The 19,922-nt window shown below is 37.8% G+C and overlaps 2 protein-coding genes across 2 annotated transcripts in view; one reads left to right on the top strand and one right to left on the bottom strand.

Moving 5' to 3' along the window:
• fmn1 (formin 1) overlaps positions 1-2,704 on the top strand; it is a 130,487-nt gene extending 127,783 nt beyond the window's left edge. Inside the window, exons 17-18 of the mRNA XM_007888381.2 lie at positions 551-632; positions 1,104-2,704. Of these exons, the coding sequence (XP_007886572.2) occupies positions 551-632; positions 1,104-1,148 (127 nt within the window). The 3' untranslated portion in view covers positions 1,149-2,704. The remainder of the gene's footprint in view (positions 1-550; positions 633-1,103) is intronic.
• Positions 2,705-6,355: 3,651 nt separating this feature from the next.
• Positions 6,356-19,384, bottom strand: grem1a (gremlin 1a, DAN family BMP antagonist). The gene is made up of 2 exons (XM_007888060.2): positions 19,247-19,384; positions 6,356-9,133 (listed from the first exon to the last, which is right to left on the bottom strand). The coding sequence occupies exon 2, from the start codon at positions 9,130-9,132 to the stop codon at positions 8,614-8,616; it is 519 nt and encodes a 172-aa protein (XP_007886251.1). The 5' UTR covers position 9,133; positions 19,247-19,384; the 3' UTR covers positions 6,356-8,613.
• Between the last annotated feature and the right edge of the window lie 538 nt (positions 19,385-19,922).

Here is a 19,922-nt window from a genome sequence, read left to right on the forward strand (position 1 = left end):
TGGGGGTTTTAGATGTTGTCTAGATATTATCTCATTGCATTTTTCCAAAATAAGATTATTCATTTTTTATTGTTTCACATGATGGGGCTTTATAAGATTTAGATAAGACCCTGGAATGTGACTGGGATCAACTCTCCCATTTCAAAACATAGGGATCCTGGCCATATTAAAATTGATTCAGTCTGATGTGATCCTGCTGTACGAGGGTGTACTAATCTAATAAGAGCAGTGATTTCTGGTTACAGGCACTTATTGGTTAAACTGGTGTTTAACTTTGCAATGTTGGGTAACATTCCCACTTTAGGGGATGGGAGCCAAAATATAATGCCTGATGATGTTTGCGATGGATTAGGTTATGATTTAGGAAAATGTGCAAAACAAAATCGCTGGAAGAGAACTCAATTCTGTTCATCGGTTTGGTGGAAAAGGTGGAGCTGGTGGGTGTGTTGGGCTTACACTATCCAAATGATTATTATTACCAGTTGTTCTTTTCAAATGTTCTGGGTTTTTACTTGATGGATAACCGCTGGGCATTTCTGAAATTATTCAGGTTGAGAGAGGCTCAACTCTCTGTAAAGAAGATAACATCAGAGAAGAAGGTTGAAACCAAGAAAACAAATCCTAATAGTCTGGTAAGATATCTATATTTGCTAGTATTTGTCTCTGAAAGTCAGTCATGGTGAAGAAAATATACCAAATGCAAAACCAACCCTGAATTTGACAGCTTGTCATAAATTGGTATTGAAAAACAAATAAAAAAAACAGTATTATTGAACTCCCAGAGAGGAATTTTTGGCATACCAAGAAAATATTAAGGCAATAGACATGTCCAATTGCCAAATATTTTTTATTTGGACCACTGTCGTTACAAATAATGTGATCATCTGAGGCGGTTGAAAAATATCAAGACAGGAAAGAAAAGCAATAGAGCTTTAGATATCTAAAAAAAAGGCGCAATTTTCAGGGTGAGGGGCGAAGACAGGTAAATGAATGGATAGTGCTTTTAAAGAGCCAGCCACAATGGGCCAAATAGCCTTCGTCTGTGCTGTAAATTTCTATGGTCCTATTGTCAATGACACTGAGCTTGTTTTCTCACAAAACAGAAAGAAAGAATGCGCCAGAGGGCGGCCAACACGACCACCAGCTGAACACTACAAGAAACAAACTAGATGACTTAACTCTTTGGGTGCTGCCAATGCTTGAAGAGCTGGCGTTGAAAAGCTTGCGTATCTTTGCATTCTTCGTTTGCAAAAAAAAACAACTCCCTGAGGAGATTTTCGTTACCATGATGACATAATCTTTCTTCCATTCCAAACCTTCTTGTTTCCAGTTGGCAGAGAAAGTATTTGTTATTCCTTCACACAGCATTGGCTATAGACGTGAGTCCAATTACTCTATGCTGTGTGGAATTGCTACTACAACATGAATATATTATCTCTTGGAGCTTACAGCCGCTGGCAATATTTGGCGCTAGAGGTCAAATATTACGATTAGACACAAGAGCTAAAACATTCCTTATTTTGCTAAGTGAAATGACCCAGTGTTCAGTCTCTATCAGCACACATCTCTGTACTGAGCCACATGAGGGATCTTTTGTCAAAAAAATTCTGCAAAAAAGCAAAAGCTAAAATGCTATGGGAATCATGTTCCAGCTCTCACCATTGCTGTCCATTTGGCTGGTCCTATTTCTAAAATTATTCTCTCTACCTATCACACTTTCTATTCTCCACCATCACCACCATATCTTACGTGAATTCCCTCTTCACACTGTCGATGTTATCTACCTCCGCTGCCTCAATGGGAACATTATTTCGCATATTTATCACCTGCTGTGTAAACGAGTTATGTCTTAACTGCAGTCTAGCTATGGATTTCTTGAGTCTATCGAACATGTCAATAGAGTCCAGCCTCTTTATGCACTTTAGAATTAGAACATTTTAGTAAGACAATCGAATAATATTTTCCAATGTAAACATGACTAATTTTCTCAGTCTCTTTTCCTACCTCAGGTGCCTAGTTCTCTTTTTCAATTGAGTCGCCCATCATTGTGTCCTCTCCAATGCCCAGTATAGACAACAGGATATTGCACCTTGGTCCAGACAAATGCTTTTCTCTGTTCCTCTGCTTATAGAGCCTAAAGACACTCACACATTTCCATTATGTAAACGACATAGTGTTATCTTTAGCAGTTTATGCCTTATTCTCCTTTCAACTGCAATCACTGTGAAATATACAGAGATGGGTCATTTCACTTCCCAAATCACAAATTTTTAATGCACCTGATAAAAATACCTAAAGCTGTTAAAATCCTCAACTTTTTAAAATTTTACTCATGACTTCCTATTTATGTTCTCAGAGGAATTAAAGTTGCATGCTGCCAGGTTTTCCTAAAATCAGTATTAAAGTTGAATTAAAATTGATGCCATTTGGTTCAAATATGAATACAAAATATGCTCTGCTTGAAAATATTGCACAATATAATTTTGAATGAGTTAGGTTGAGAGGTTCCTCATGTCACTGAGTGGAGTGAAATTCATGTTTTGATTAAAAGGAATGGAATGTCCCTGGCAATATTTTACAACTAGCAACCTGAGAAATACACTATCACTACCCACTCTCCTTATGCCTTATCTCTTCAATTGGGCTTTTGGTCAGTTTCCACAACACCCCCGACCACCACCCACTCTTCCCTCAGCAAACCCCCACCCCCCCCCCCCCCCAGCTCTCTTCCCCCCAACCCCAGCTTGGGGTGTCAGTCATCAGCGTGAAGCACTTTGAGATATCCTCACAACATGAAAGGCACTATATAATGTAAATTGTTATTGTTTTGGTAAATAAATGTTATTCACCAAAGCACAGTGTGGCTGCATCAAAACTAGAAAGAATAAGAACAAGAAAGTAATTACATATCAGCCAATTCAATATGTTTTGCCTTTACCTAAGCACAATTATTTGTGCTTATTTTGAGAAACACCTCTTCAGAATCATTAAGAAGGAAAACAGCTTTAATCTTTTGAAAAAAAAGTTCCTACCTTTAGCAAACTATTATAAAAGCTGATGAATGCAACACCTTTAAAACCGCCTATAGAAATACATGTTCATTACACTTTACAGTAAATCCTGTGAAACAGTTTGCAACATCCTCTCAACACGAAAGGCGCTTTCCTAATACTAAAGAAGGATTATTTATAAATCGGTATCTTTATCTCCAAAATTATAGTCAAATGCACAAAATGTTGGTATCTAAATTATAGAGTTGACATGCTATGAAAATGTGGTTGAAATGTAGATTGCAGTACCAGGATATGAAGAGAACAATGTGTTTCTTAACACAATTGAAAAAATATGCAAATGCTTGTACATAAAATGTGATTGTTTTACTCAACAAAAACTACTATATGACTATATATATACTATATCTACAAAAACTACATATATGACTATTGTATTTTTGTATAGAATGTGTATTATGCAAATTTATGATAGCTTTATTCATTTAAAAGCAAAAAAAGTGATGCATATCTTTTATTGTACCCTTAAAGTTAACACTAGATTTTATAGAACATCACCAAATATTTTTATCCTAGCTATTCAAAAATGCAAATTAAATATTTTAATTTAACAGCATAAAACGTGTAGAGTTAAAGGTATGGAAATCCCATTTACTATATTGCCTTTGCTAGTCAAGCCTAAAAGTCCTTCAATTATTTATGTATTGAGATTTGAGTCAAGTGACCAATTTCCCTTTATTCTGTTTTGATTTTTTTTGAAATTTGTTAAATGAAGCGTGTGTTTTGTGAATAAGAAGGATTTTTTTGTTTACTTTTTTTTCTGTACCACTTAAATTCAAAATATGTAAATTGTAGTAAGAATATCTAAGTTGCAGTAAGAACAAAGAAGTCTTCATAGCTTCTTTCTTCTTCATTATTAAAATGGTAACAAGTATTCAAGTGCTTGCTGTTTCACGTAATTTTACAGAAAAGGCGTGTCTATTATTTCTACTATACCTGTCACTACTGCAAACTATACAACAGCATTGATATCATTACTGCGAAAAGTAGAATAAAATTCTGCTCATCATTACATTAGTTCCATACTTCCGTGAGCCTTTTTTCACTCAGATTTGGAGAAATAATATTGATTTGCCAAGCATAGATGATCTTAGTGCAGTGTCAATGAAGTTATTTTACTTCATTCATGGGCAAACATGCTTGGTTAAATATTGCTGCTGTTACTCTTGTTTTGGGCTGAGTTTAAACCCCTATTTGTTTTGTTCAAGAAGTCTGGCATTATATTACTGGAACTGCCCTGAGAGTGTTCAATTGGAAATACTTCTGAATTCAGCAAACTTGAATGATGATTCGTATTTGTTTCTTGCATTTGTTGTATAACATTTAAGAAAAGGAATGGTCTCAGTCAACCTCATTTCTTTTAGATCAAGAGTAAATGTTTGATTTGTTCATGATGTAGGAACACCCTGACATTTGCCAACTAGATTTTTTTTATATTGAAAGGATTTAGCAAATGTCTGCAGGTGTCTTATCAGACTTCAAAAAGACATGTTACTATTACCAATGCAAACTCAATGTCTATAATGGGCCATTGAACCTGCAAATGACCTGTAAGTTTACTGTGTTGGACAGGAATTTAAGTTTTCAATTTAGGGCTGAGCGTATTGCTTAAAATGAATTAGTTGCCTTGGCTAGAATGGCTTTAAGCTTAACATTAAGCAACAAAGGTTCAGAGAATATCATGAGCCTAGACAATGTCTCGCCCAGATGTTCAGTAACCAATGGACCAAGTTATACAATCTTTCCCATAACAAAGCTCCAGCAAAATGCCCCAAAGTTGGCATGCAAATCTACATCTGGCCTTACGTTAAGATTTTCAAAATTGATGTCAAGCACTGTGTCTTATAGTGAAAATGATACCTTGCTAAACCACAATAAAGTAGGAAGTTTAGAGCAGCAAATTGTCAATTGGCCCTTCAAATCCTCTTCTTCAAAAAACCATGATACCCTACTACAATACTTTACTCCACCCATTCTTTCTCCTAGGTAAAAATTTTGCATAACTATTCCCTGACCCCTCCCCCCCACCATCCATCCAAATGATCAATTGATCAAACAAACAAAAAACCTTCTAAATCTTAAACTAGGTTGATTTAGCATTTTAGGTCAATATGAAATTGCTGTATGCAAAGCTAATCAAATAGTAATAATAATAATAATCCTTGCATTTGATATAGCGCTTTTCACGTCAGGAGGACGTCCCAAAGCGCTTCACAGAATACACTGTAAAGTGAATTGACTATATATTTGTGGGCGAACGAGGCAGCCAATTGCGCACAGCAATATCCCACAAACAGTCGTAGATTGAAAATGACCAATTTATTACTGTTTTGTTTTTGGAGGGATTATTATTAGGGTGTGGAGTGAGGAAACTTGCCCAAGGTTTCGCCCTGCCTGGAAGTTGAATCTTAAGGGTATTTGACTATAACTCGATTAAATTTTTTCCAACTTTGTCTAAAACTCTAGTAAGGACACATTTGGAATTATTGCATGCCATTTTGAGCAGAGGACTTTGAGGCATTAGTGGGAGTTCACAATTAAATCTATATTGCTATCTAAACACTATTTTTCTGTATCCTATATTATTTTGCATCCTAGAGATGTATCTGATTTCCCCTAAATCTAATGTGCAGAACTTGTCAGTTATGATGAATATACTTGATACAGTCTTGCACTTTCTGAAAAATGTGTCTGACTTATATAGTGATGACTTTATTGGCATCTCAAATTTCTAGGAAATCTAGTAAAATCTGTGAGCTAGGTAGTAACTACTGTAATGATGTGATTAGTCTTTGTGGGTCTTTCAACATAACCTTTTATGAAAGAGACAACTTCAACAATAGTGGAATGCTTCTGAGATGGGCCTTGAAAAGTCTGTACAATGTTATATGCATTTACATTTCTGTTAAAATTCCCTTACTGTTTGGGTCAACTTTTCAATCTTATTTGAGTTGTGTTTATTTAGTGTAAAACGTTTAGTAGTTTTGAATATTGAACAGTATGTTCTTAGTCTGACCTTAGTGCTTTGCATTGCTATGAAATATTTGGAGTTGAACATGTACAAAATCTATCGTTTAATTACTAGAAAATACAGGTAACAGGCCTTCTTGATTCAAGCACAGTTATACGATGTGTTTTGAAGTACTCACAGTGAATGATGGGTCTGAGCCCCTAAGTCATAAATTAAGTAAATTTTATGATGGAAAGAAACCACAGGAGCAAGCAATGTATTAAAATCACAGCAAGGAGCAAATTCCTAGTGAGAATAAAAAGAAGCACAGCACTTAGAAAGGTAGTTTTTATTTGTGTATTAAGAGTTAACATGGCGTATAAAACGCTTGGAATGAAATCTGATTCCGTTCAGTTACAAAATCTTTATGACTTCTTGGTTCTGCTTGCCATAACTGAATGAGGTTGTGAAGTTAAACATAAGTCTGCAGATCATGCTATAGTAAAATGTAGTACAGTAATTACAATGCACAAGTGAGCATAAATATGTACAGTGGTCATTATTTAATGTTATTAAACCAACTAATTAAATTTTATTAATAATTACAGACTGTTCAATCTGCATTCCGGTTTATATTGTGTAGAGTGGTGTGATCAGTCTGTGGTCATTATTGGTTTCCCATTCAGTATATGATTCTATTCTGGAGTTTTTAAGACTTACAGAGCAATACAATCAGATAATAAAGCAGTGGCATTACACACTGACCCTAATATTCTATTCTTTCCCGGTGAATTGAAAAGAAATGAGTTGGCTGACTACTGTTTTCTTTCAATAAAAAAACTAAAAATTTACAATGCAAAATTAGACATGTTGTCAACCATGTCGAACCCAGACTCATTTTTGTTTAATGCCAATTGAACCATCAATATGAATCTATGCTGCACCTTGGAACACAGAGATCGCAGGCTGGAAGCTTGTTTGGCATAAACAAATTTAATCTGAATTATGTTTTATTTTTCTCTCTCTTTCTCCGGTAAGAATAGCTTCTATTTTACAACAACTGTTCTGGTCTGAACAAATTCTACTCTAGAATGAGATCCACTCTGCTATTGTCAAAAAAAATCCCAGTTGTACTTTATCAGACTTTTTTTTTGTGAGACCAGCTATGTCTCCTTTTTCTTTTCATTCCCCTTTCCCTTAATTTGTCCAGGTCATGAAACGACTGCAGTCAATAGGGCGAATGAGTGGCTTAATCCCAGGCCTCAACAAAGTGTTGTGACTCACTGGGAGGTCAGTGAGAACAGCCTAGAGAAGGTTGGCTCTCATTCTCTTTCTGGGGAAGCTCCAGGCATTTGCTTGCCAGCGCCTTAGCATTTGCTTGCCAGCGCGTTGTGAAAGACGATCTATAAATGTGATTTTTTTGTTGTTGTTATTGTTGTTGCCGCTTCGCCTCTACATTAAGGAGTATCACAGGTGAGAGACCCCACATTCCAGCACATTGTGATGTCTTTCGCTGTGTCCCCTGTTCATCCCACAATTCTATTACAGCAGTAAGTAAAAAAAGATGCAATTTAAATCTTTACAGCAGAAAACAATAAGTATTATACTCCTACAAGCTGCATTAAATTAAAAGCCAAAAAAAAACATTAACTTTTTTTCTTTTACAATTATAGTCTTAGCTACTGTTTATTATTGGTTCTCATTGGCTCCGATGTAGGCCGACACATTTCAAGCATCTAACAAAATATCCTGTAATAAAAACATGCCAAGAGAATACAGGAATCTAATAATAACTGATTATTGAAAGAAATGAAACTGTGGTTCTGAAACCAGACCACATTTTGTCTGCCTTACTAAACCTACATGTTGATTAATAATGTTTGTGTTTTACATTCTGTTATAGGTAAATGATTTGTGAATAATTATGCTTTGTTTTTAACCTTTGAGTCGAGGGATATTTTGTGCATTTGGCAATTATAAAGACGGCTTTACACTAATGCTGCCATCTCCGGGTAAAAACAGTGGGAACCCAAGTGTGTCATCCCGCTAAGGAATAGGTGTTCATTCCTGCCCTCTCAAATTCCCATTGCAAATTAATGGGAGCACACACAAAGATGTGCTGGAAAAGTTATTACATAAATAGCACTGATCTTTCAACAGTTCAAATATCTTCCACACACAAGCTGGTGCAGGTACATTTTTCTGGGTGACTTGAATTAACCTTCTGTAAACTTTTATCTGTGCCAGAAATAACGTCCCTTTCGGTCAACCTTATGCAACATTATGGGCATAATTATGCTGAATACAATCTCTCTCAATAAAACAGAAATAACATTATTAAATACCCATAACATTCTGAACAAAAAGCTTTGAAATAATTATTTAAATATTCATATCCTTCTTTCTTGACTATTCACATTCCACACGGTGGAAATTATCTACTTGGGGGTTCCGATTTTGATCCAAGTCCTTGAAAAATACAGGTGATTGAGGATCCAACCACGTGTAACTGTGCGTGTCCCTGTCATTTTGCTTGTGGTATAGTAATGATGAATTGCTGAGTTACGTTAGTGGTACAGTGTGGTCGTAGCTCTAGTTGAGGTCTATGGAAATGCAACGACACTGTTTAACTCTCTGGATTCTTTTCTTTTTAGTCGGTGGCTGCAAGTCAGGACAGCTGAGAGTGACTGTCATGGTGGTGAATCTCTTAGGCTTACAGAAGGAGCAGGACTGGAAGGAACCCTCCTCCTTACGAACATGCCTCGGGATGTAGAAAGAGTTGCACTGGCCGTAGCAAAACCTGTTGATGATCGTGCGGCTGCTGCAGCCCTCTTCGTGGATTGTTTGCTTGAGGGGCTGAGTTTTGCACCAGTCACGTTTCAGGTACTTCCTCTCGGTAACGTGCAGTGCCTCGTGGCTTGACTCCAAGACCTCATCCACGTTACTCCGGTTGCCAGCCTGCTCCGAGGTGTTGGGCTGACCCTTGTCTGGAGAGGGGATTGCTCCTTGGGAGCCACGGTTATTCTTTCTCTTCCCAGCTCTCTCAGTTGCATCAATTAGGAATCCCCACAGGAACAAGAAGACACACAACATACACAGAGTTCGAGTCATCCTGAGGAAAGAGAGCAAAGCTTATTTAATGGTGAGTCAACTACGGATATTAATCATATTAAATGTAACTAATATTTGTGGGGCGGGGGGTCTTGCGTTGTTCCAGACAAGTAGTCTGATGATGAAGCAGATGATGATTATCCACCAAAGCTACTGGATGAGCCTCCACCAGTGGTTTTTGATCTTTTAGAACAGTGCCTTAGAGTCTTGCAAACCCTCCTGGCTCAGAACTGGAATACCAAGGCAGGATTTCAACTCGATTCTGACATTCCAGTGCCAAGTATGTTATGTTGAAGTCTAAGCAACCCCAAGGAGACTCTGCTTACCTCCTACCCTTCCCCCGAGAAGGATAGTCCACCAGCACAGATGCAATGGGCTGATTGGCTTCTTTCTCCTATAATCATTGTATAACAGCCATGGTCCACCCTCCTCCTCCAAGGAAGCTCATCAATAAATAATAATAATAATAATCCTTGCATTTGATATAGCGCTTTTCATGTCGGGAGGACGTCCCAAAGCGCTTCACAGAACACACTGTAAAGTGAATTGACTGTATATTTGTGGGTGAACGCGGCAGCCAATTGCGCACAGCAATGTCCCACAAACAGTCGTAGATTGAAAATGACCAATTTATTATTGTTTTTGGTTTTGGAGGGATTATTATTAGGCATGTGGAGTGAGGAAACTTGCCCAAGGTTTTGCCCTGCCTGGAACTGAACTCAGGTCTCTCACTTGCAAAGCGAGTGCTCCAAATGACTAAATGGCAATACGGTATAGTGGCTTTGAAAGCACAGAATATTTAAACCTGATTTCCTCGTGAACACTGGCCATTACAGAGCTAGTTCTCCGCTGGTCAGTAAATTTACGAACCTCGACTGTGTGCGTATATAATGGGAAGTCCCATTACTCCTATATGGCAGTTCAGTGACTTATGGTGAAAACGAAGTTGACTTGGATCACAGATCCCACACAGTTCTGCTGTAGATCATGTGGATTGCTACTATTTTTATATAACTGGATTGAACTGGTTTGACACTGCTTCCCATTTTTAAAGCTCAAGCAAAACAGAGCTTGTGCAAAGAAAAAAGAATTTTCACATTTAGATCTTAACTGTAAGACTGCAGTGAATCTAATAATCAAACAAAAACTCTCGAACAGTCAGTGAAGTACAAATGTCTACATCAAAATAGGGAGGAGGTATCTCACAACTAATTCTCCTCCATTGAGGTTTTTTCTAAAATTGATCCAAACTCCCACCCAATGGAATAATGTCACACACCCTTTTCCCATCACATTAGATGCATTTAATGACAAAGTTTCCCAAGAACAGGTTTGTGCTAAAGTAAAGTTTCCTCTCAAAGGACTAGTTGTGCACTGATTGTATCAGATGAGCCACCAGTAGATTTTGTGCATAACAAGATCTCCCGATAGTAAGTTTATTTAATCATGGATGAGTTAGGTCAAGGGTTGGTTAGGGATGCAAGTATTAAAACAGTCTTTAATTTAGCACAACCTTACTTTCCTCTAACTATTCTTAATTGTAAATCTTATTTCTTTGTTGGTTCGGTTCAGGTGATCAAAACAAGTTATTTCAGTACTCACTAGAAGGTGTGAAGAATTCTTTTCAAAAGGGCTTTTCATTGCTCAGTCATCAATCTCATTTTCATTATTTCTTTCACCATTATAAATGAGTCAATCGTACACAAATTTTGCATTTAGAAGATGTGGAGGTCTGTGAACGTGCAATCATGTCCACGGCACCCTCAGGGTTAATGGCACGTGTAGCGCTCTACTTTGGAACATTCTATCGCCAGTCAAGTTTCCCCTTTTTTGATCCCTTTTCCTGTCTCCTGAATTATATAAATCTAAACGATGACTATTTTGAAAAAAATTCAGCTACTTTTAGAATTTGCTTACTTTCTTTCATGAATTAAACCACCTACTATATCGTTTATTGTTTTTATCAAATATTCTCACTACGATGTAAGAAATATACAGAAACATCTCTGCTCCAGTCACCATTGCAAAACTATTTTCTTGTTGATAATTTACTAGCTTTGGTGGCACACTTTGCTTGTTGATGTATTTACAAACTATTACTGCAACCATTTATAAAGGGATTTTATTTGCAGAACACAAAGTAAAGTTACCAACAAGCAGATAATAACTTTCTCTATGACTTAGCAAAGGTGCTTTGTAAGAAAATTGTTCCCATTGGAAATAATGGGAAAGACTACGTGTGCAAAGCATGTATGGCCTGGGGCAATGCATGGATTTATTGCCCCCTTGTGCTTCCAATGATTTCTATGGGAGACATATTCCAGATGTGTTACGAGGAAATTTATTACTGTATCCTCTTGCATTCCTTATTGCTTTCAATCATACATCATTTCAACTGAGTCTCTACAATGGATCTGAACGATACCAAAAGGCTATATAACACCTTCACGCACCTTCTTCACTTCAATTCCCTCATGATGTACCACAAAATCTTTTTTGATTGATTATGTTAAGTTTTAAATCCTCAACATCTTTAGGACCATTTCTGAGTCTTTGCTTTGTTTCGAAAGTTGAAAATTACATTTCACAGCAAAGATCACTATTGTAGCCACGGGCCGAATATTTCTTGGTTTGTATAAAATAATATTTGTTTTTCTCTCTCAGACTGATGCTATGTATTCAGTAAAATCAAAAGCTGCTTTATTTGAAACTAGTTGCTTGAATAAAATGTTGGCTTATGCCTATGCAGTATTCATTTTTTTAAAATGTTTATGAGTAGTGACTGCAATATTTTATCACCCAATTTAATGGCTGAATGATTTATTCAGCATCATTTTGATATGGTTACATGGTGACGAAAATTTAAAAAAGGCCCTTTCTAATTTCAACTGCGCCATGTTAAGAAAAGACTAATTGATAGTGACAATCGTAAAAGCTTTTGCTGGTACAGAATAGTTACAATTATTGGGATGCACTTATTAGCTGAGCTTGCAATGGGAACATATTACCCTATGGATAGGGTAATATGCTTAACTACAATTTTAGGATAGCTCAAATGAGCATGGAAATTTGTTAAACATTGCGAAATTAGGAGAGCGAGAATATTGTGTTTTTTTCATTCCACACCATTCTATGTTGCATTTATTTTCTTTGATACTTAGGAGCTCCTTACAGCATGCACCACTGCCAACAGAAGGACACTGTGTTTCTAGCTATCTGACAACAGCCTCTGAAATCTAGCATCTTCTTGGTTTCCTTTCTAATAAAACTAAGATTGGAAAACTGCTTCACCTGGAAACTGGTGTAAACATAATTTATACTACTCCTTTCACAGTCCATTGATTCCTCACTGTGCTGCTAAGGAATTATCTTCTTGAACAAGTAACCACTTGCTGCCAATGGACAAGTACTTTAAGATGCTTGATTAGGATCATTTGTGAATACATGTTGCTCAAAATAGGCATCACAGTACAAGTAGTTCAAAGTATCTGTTAGAGTTGTTAATTTACAGGCAGTCTAGTTAGACATTTTAATGTTAAAATATGTGACTCCCATTAAGGACAGTCATATACTATACTTGACCAACATAGACCTGAGCAGATATGGTTTTATTTAATTTTATTTGCTTCACTTTGATTTATTCTCTTCATTTCAGTCATCTTATTTAGTTGTGTTTCTCTCGATCTCTTGAAGTATCTTTTTCCTCCTCTATTTCTTTGTTACTGTTTCTATCCCATTGCTGTTTGTCACTTTTAATGTTTACTGCTTTCTCTCACTTGCTCTGCACCTTCAAAACCTGCCTGCATATGCCAAGCGAGTATTAGCTGCTGAGATCCTCTGATTTTTTGGGGGTTTGGGGGAAGAGTTTTATTTCAAAGGTATGCAGCAAACAAATGTATAAAAACTGGTTTTGTGATATCTCTGTGCATATATGATGACAATGTAGGGCACCAGGAGATACATTCATATCTGTAATCCTCAACAAGGTGACTTTCAAATATTAACCATATAAGAGCAGTAGTGAGTGGAGATCAGTTTTTTCCTCAGGGAGAGAAAAAGTGAAATGAATCTTGCACATCTCCTAGTGGCCATTTGAAGAGCAGTGTTAGGTAGAGACCTGGGAGCAGATTCTCTGCTTACCCTGTTAGCCAGCACGTGATTGAAATACTGTAAATGTGATTGATTAGCACGCATAAAAATAAATGAGGCAAAAAAACGCACAAAATAGAAAGGCCAAAATATTTTAACGTAGGAAGCAGAACCATTCTTCTTTCATTGTCCTCACAGTCCAATGGTGTAGTTGAATCAGTTAATTGAGTGTCTTGGAAGAGCAATACTATCTGCTAACATGATTTATATTTCAAAACAGGATCTACAGATATAATGAAAAAATTCTGGCTGCTCACTTGGTTGAACATCAGACTTGGGAGCAGAGAATTAGATCCACTGAATCTGTCACTCTTTCAAGGTGGATAAATGAATACCATGCCTAAAAATATTATCTTGGAGAAAGAAGAAAGCAGGAACTTTCTGTGTTGAAATAGCAGAGCTAGTCAGGTCTACAGTCATCAAAGGATAATTGATAGTTTGCCAACCTGACTCATGAATGAGATTTGGAAGTATAGACATATCCTTTCATGCGAGCCAAAGCCCCTTTATGGTTAGGCAGTCCTTGCTGGACAACAAATGTGAAATTTACAAGTGCTTTATTTGTAATACTGCTGTGGTAATTGGTAATGTGTTGTTTATATAAATACAACCGAAAATGTTTTATATTAATCAAACAAATTCATCGTGCATTTTTAAATTAGAATTCCAATAGGGATTACTTTAAATATTGTCACGTGGCGTCAAAATCAAATGGTTTTCACTTCTACCTGCTGAGACTCAGGGAAGTTGTGGTAGAACAGTGAAATGTTGTTCTCTGAGCAGGAACACATTATAATTTCAGCAATTGGCTGATAATATTCTGGCTGCTCACTTGGTTGAACAATAATGAGATGTTATTGGTTGAATAATATATGAGACATAAACATAACCAACTGGTTTTCAAGTATGGAATGTTTTGCTTTCCTGTTAACTGATTAATCTTCAGGGTAATAGATGCAAAAGTATTACTGAATTATGTAATAATTCTCTAATGTGTAATCACACACTTTCACCTTTATTTCAGATGTAAAATAATACACACCTGCGAGTGTGCAACACCGTAACCAATCAAGGGTTCAAGTGGGATTATAAACTACAAGAAGATGGCTTGCGTGCTTGGTGAATGTAATTTTAACCTTGAAATTTAGATGCCACCGCACATACCAATCATTCTCAATAGTACATGATGTTTTAATGAAAATAATGTGCAGTTCACAAAGACAGAAATGAATGGGATCATGGGACTCCTAGAAGAGACTAGCATGTTTCATTCAGTAATACTTTAAAGGTCCATTCAATGTATATTCCATTGGCATTTGATATAGCATTTTTCACATTGGGAAGATGTCTCAAAGTGCTTCACAGTATTTCCTGTAAAATGTAGTGACTTTATATTTTGTATTCTCTTAAAATTGGAATTGATACTGACGTGTAAATATTTGAATATGATTTTTGCCTGATTCATCTTAAAATACTCAATATTATAGTGCAGAAGCTTGCCTTTTTAGTATATACTGAAAATTATGCCCTCTTCATACATTGTTGTCCAGAGTGGATGGTATTTTAAACACTACATGTAGCAATGATATCTTTAAAAGACTCTTCAAAAAGATTAATATCAATATGGATAATATAAATAATACATATAATAGTTGATTCATATCAATTATGTTAACTAAAACTTTACAATGTGTATACATAATAATGAGCAGTGGTTCCAAGACATAACATTCCATCATTTTTTTTTCTATGTTATTTCCAGAGAATGTTCTAATTGTTAAAATACATTAAGTTATCTGTAGCCAAAGTAAACTTCTAATAATCAAGCAATTATATTTGGGAATTTATAGTTGGAGGTTCTTAAAGTCTCAAATTCAGGCAATGGCGAAATGAGCAATGGAGTGGGCTAGAACAATATCCTTTCACCTTTAAGTTCTGAATTTGAATTCAGATTGATAGGATATAAATGTATGTATATTCCATCACAGTATTAAATACATCTAGTTTTTACAACAGTTATATTCTATTGTGTTCCATAGGATATGGGCCAGTGTAGGATTATAGGTTTTGGAATCATTAACTTCTAAATTTATAAATATTCAAAGTCAGACTGAATCCAAGAGAAATTAAAACGTAAACATTTAAAAACTATGTTTTCTCAACTGATTTTAAACAAAATGTCTCATAACTTTCAGTGTCCAGCTACATTTTATATATAAGGCATTTTTTTAAAAAGCACATTTTGCCACTGGAGAAGCAGAAAGATCATGTTACATTTAGCTAGCACTTTTGGCAATGAATTGACAACAGTTTTGGCCATGTTTGCCGTCAAATATGCAGTAGAGACAGGGCTCATAAAGCAGACTCCATGCTGGAGCCTCACTCCTTACATCATCTATGGAGCGGTTTCAGCATCTGGGCAATCCACATGTGTGCGATGTGAATACAGAGGATGTGAATTGTATCAGGTTTGCTTCCCCCAAATGCTTCACTCCAAGCTCTCAGCAGGAGTTTTACATGCAGTATGTGTTAATTGTCATTGAAGAGTTGATCCTATGACCATCTCTTTAGACGTTAATCTCGAATGTGAAGGGTGCTATATAAGTGCAAAGTGTTGTAAAAATAAACCTTTTTTTAAAAAAAAGCCCTTAACATCATTATAAAATAAATACCCAGTCGCTATAATTTCAGTAAACTCTGTGAAGGGTTTGAGATGGTTCAGTGTGATAATAATAATTCTTGCATTTGATATAGCACCTTATCACATCTTTGAGACGTCTCAAAGTGCTTCACAGAATACACTGTAAAGTGAATTGAAGTATATTTTGTGGATGAAACAAAACAAATCCTTGTTGACTTTGCCAATAACATGTCAAAGTACACATGTGTAGAATGGCGAAATGAGGTGTTCAGTTTTATTTGACCTTTAATTGAGTCGATGGAACGTGCAGCATAAATTGGGCTTTCAACTCCACAATCAGTGTTCTTCTCTCTCAGATGTTTAAAATGCAGCACAGGGTTGATATACGGAGGTTGATTTATGCCACTCTTGTGGTTCATATCTTATTGAAATAAGACATGGTTCAAAATGTGTTTGTTAAAAAATAATATATCCACATTACATTTTTTTCTTCCCACAAAAGTTCTTGGGTAACATAGCAAGAACAAAGTACCAATTTAAATTAAATATGGTCCATTAAAAGCTTTGAGTTTCACACAGTTTTATAGTTAGTTACAAATCTACAAGTTTTCTATAATCCTGTTACTGCTTGTGGCTTATAAAAAAAGTTTTTTTAAATTATTGCACAATGAGTTCCACATTTTGGCACAGAATACAGATGTTGTAAACATTGCTATTCAAAATATTTTTTTTAAACCAATAATTTTCTGCTTTGGAATACAAAACTGAATTGGAATTGACAGTTTTATTTTTTGAGACAATATTCTGCCATATAACTTAAGGTTTTGAATTGCACTCTGGCCAACTGTAAAGCCACATCACATTTTAGCTTGCAACAATCCAAACTGCTTGAAGTAAAAAAAAAAGTCAGTTAAGGAATTTTTTTTTGTTCAGTCTAACGACAAAATATCTTTACTTTTTGCATATGTCATAATAAAAGTGAGAGCAGAAACTCGCCCCTTGCTGCAAGCTGAGCTGAGCTAAGCTGCAGCAAGGGCAACAAAAAAAAAAGCTGACGAATCTGGATACTGTGGGTTTCTTGAGCGTAATTGGGCTGGAGAAATTGTGCCAGGGTGCCAACGACCAAGAGTCTCCTGCCAATGTGGCAGCATGTTGCCACTTTACTAGTTCAACTGGTTCAGTGTAGTTGCAGGATCCTGACACGACCAGCTCTGCATTTGAACTCCTGCACACTCCAGTGGATGGAGACTTATCTGGGTTGCAAAACTGGCTTTCCATTGACTGACCTTTTTGACTAAACCCACGACACTGAGGTTGCAGCTGACGTGTTCTTTGGCATCAACTCAGTGGGTCTGTCTTTAGCTCCAGCAATAAGGAAGATAGGAGTCTGAAGCTGCCCCCCCCCCCCCCCACCCCCCTCCCCACCTACGCACTAAGTGAATTGCGTCTTGTACCACTTATAGGGTGGACGATCCGCACAAGTTTCGCACAATCTAAACACGTTCTCCACTGCAACAAAAATAACACTGGGACGCATTTGAAGCAGAGGTTGGGTTGATTCATTCAAAAACAACGTCAGCCTCCAATTCCCCGACGCTCTCCAAATAAACACTCGACACTGAAGCTCAAGCAACGGCCAACAAGAGTTCAGAGCGCATTGCAGAAGGGAAAATTCTATGCAAAAACCCGATTGGTACTTTTTTTTTCTTCTTTTTGCTGAACAAAAAGACCAAAGAAAATGAGACGAGGATAGTTGAGCAATTCTGGGCTGACACTGTTTCTGGGCACCTTTCCCCCAAATAAGTTTCTCTCTCTCTCTCTCTCTGTCTCTCTCTCTCTCTCTCTTGTTTAACCCTTTCCATCTCGTTTTAGATGTTATTTCGCGGCGGTTCGGTTTCTCGTGGATTCCTATAGCCCCCGTCCCCCCCGTCCCCCGTCCCCCCTCCATCGCTTCTTTCTCTTTCCCTCTTCAACGAGGAAAATATTCGTGCAACGCCTATACTCGCCAAAGGCGTCCTGGGGCGCTACCTGTGCCCTGCAGCTGCTCTGCCCTCTGTGTGGTTTGCAAACCACCTCTGCCAACGCGTTGCAGTGGTGGTGACACTTAGCCTCTGATGTGGCAACCGAGGAGATCAGGGGGCGAGAGAGGCGATGGCAGTTAAAAGTTCCACACTAAGGACCAAAGATGGATAAAGGCTAAACGATAAGCTAAGAGAAACCCCCCCCCCCCCCCCCCCCAAAAAAAGACATCATGCTTTAAGAGGTGAAACTGCGGGGAGTATTGCGCGTGGGAAGAAGACACGAACTTTTAGAGAAGTTATGTAAAAGGTCCAATGAAAGGGGGGAGTGGGGTGGGGGGGGGGGAACCTCCTTACCTTATATAACTCAGAGAAAACGGAGCGACCGAAACAGATATGGGTTTAAAAAGGGAGCAAATGATATCGCAGGTTACAGAAATAAAGGCTGCGGATATGAAGACACAGGGAAATAGAAAGAGGGGGGTGTAGTCTATTAGAAATGTGCATCGATGGCAGTGTCTCTCACGTCGGGAGGAACTTCCCAAAGCGCTTCTCCATCCCAGTTTATTGATAAAAGGGTTTCCACACACGCGATGGACTGAATGCAGTGGCACAGCCCCGCGGTTCCTCTCTCTGCTCTCTGACAGATGAGAAAGCCAACACGAGAGGAAAAGGAACACAGATCCCCATCCATGTAAAATCGCATCACAGCGACTTTTAACCGAGATAAAGATATCGATGATGGCCACAGGGATTTTTTTTCACACATACACACACACACACACACACATACAGGCGCAGCCCTGGATTCAGGAGGTAGGGGCAGGTGCTCGGTTAGTCATCCACACCTGGAAATCCCGTCACTTCACACAGTTTAAAGGGCTGGGTTTGGGGGTTGGGGGGGGTTGGGGTTGTGGGGGGAAGATCGCCAGCTTTATTAACGAAGACTCTGCTCACAGTCAGCGGTTTGCACTACACACACAACACAACACACAACACACACAGAGCTGTTTCCGCGTCTTCTCAAAACGCGCACATTCGCTGCGATCCAATGAGAGCCAAACTCCGGCCACCAGGGAAAGGGTGAAATCATATGGAAGAAACAGGGCAAAGGATATCTTTTTTTTTAAAAAAAACACCTTTGACTATGGATCTATATGTATATACACACACACACATAAATATATATAGATATATGTATAAAGTGTAGCCCAGCCGGAATACTTTGTCAGGAGGATCTCTGGATTAATGCAGTCGGATAAGACAGTTTGCACATCACTATAAATCAGATAAAGTTAACCCTCACCTGGCCGGCTTCCTGCTTTCCTGGTGCACAAGGTTCACTGCAACACCGCTTCAGTCAACAACACTATTACAGGGACGCTACAGAAATTGGCGAGAGAGGCTCTGGTTACCACTGGCTCCATAAGAAGAGAGCAGTTGGATCTCGGTACAAATTCTCGCAGAGCTGTTTGCAGTCACATTTAAAAGCACGAAAGTCTCCAAACCCCCTCGCGATCATTGGCCAGAAAACTTGGAATCGCAGCAAATTCATCCGCCCACAAAACAGACCCAGGGAACATTTCGACATTTTCACACCACACGAATTCCCTTTGCTTTGCCAGTGATGGATATTGCCAGCAATATTTTTTTTTTGGGGGGGGGGGGGTGGTGGGTGGGGGGAGAGGAGGGGGTGTTTGTTGGATGACTGGCCTCGTTGCTGAACTCTTAATCGACGCACATATGGTATGATTAATCTCAGTGCAATTTATTTTTCTGGTGCAACATTTTTCACCCAAAGCAAAAATAATGTTTGGATGTGTAAAAGTTTCCGGTCGAGTTTAATTTGTGTTCATTTCCACTCTTTGTCAGCGTCAGTCTGTTGACAAAACCCATGTTCTTGGGTCTTAAGGACATTTAATATATCTTTCGCTACCCCCACCCACCCCCCCCCCCAAAAAAAAGTACAGTCAATTTACTTT

Source organism: Callorhinchus milii, unplaced genomic scaffold (assembly GCF_018977255.1).
Source record: "Callorhinchus milii isolate IMCB2004 unplaced genomic scaffold, IMCB_Cmil_1.0 Scaffold9, whole genome shotgun sequence".
NCBI classification, from domain to species: domain Eukaryota; kingdom Metazoa; phylum Chordata; class Chondrichthyes; order Chimaeriformes; family Callorhinchidae; genus Callorhinchus; species Callorhinchus milii.

Bases quoted from the DNA above. Each gene is read 5' to 3' on its own strand.
- grem1a (XM_007888060.2), bottom strand. From the start codon at position 9,132: ATGACTCGAACTCTGTGTATGTTGTGTGTCTTCTTGTTCCTGTGGGGA.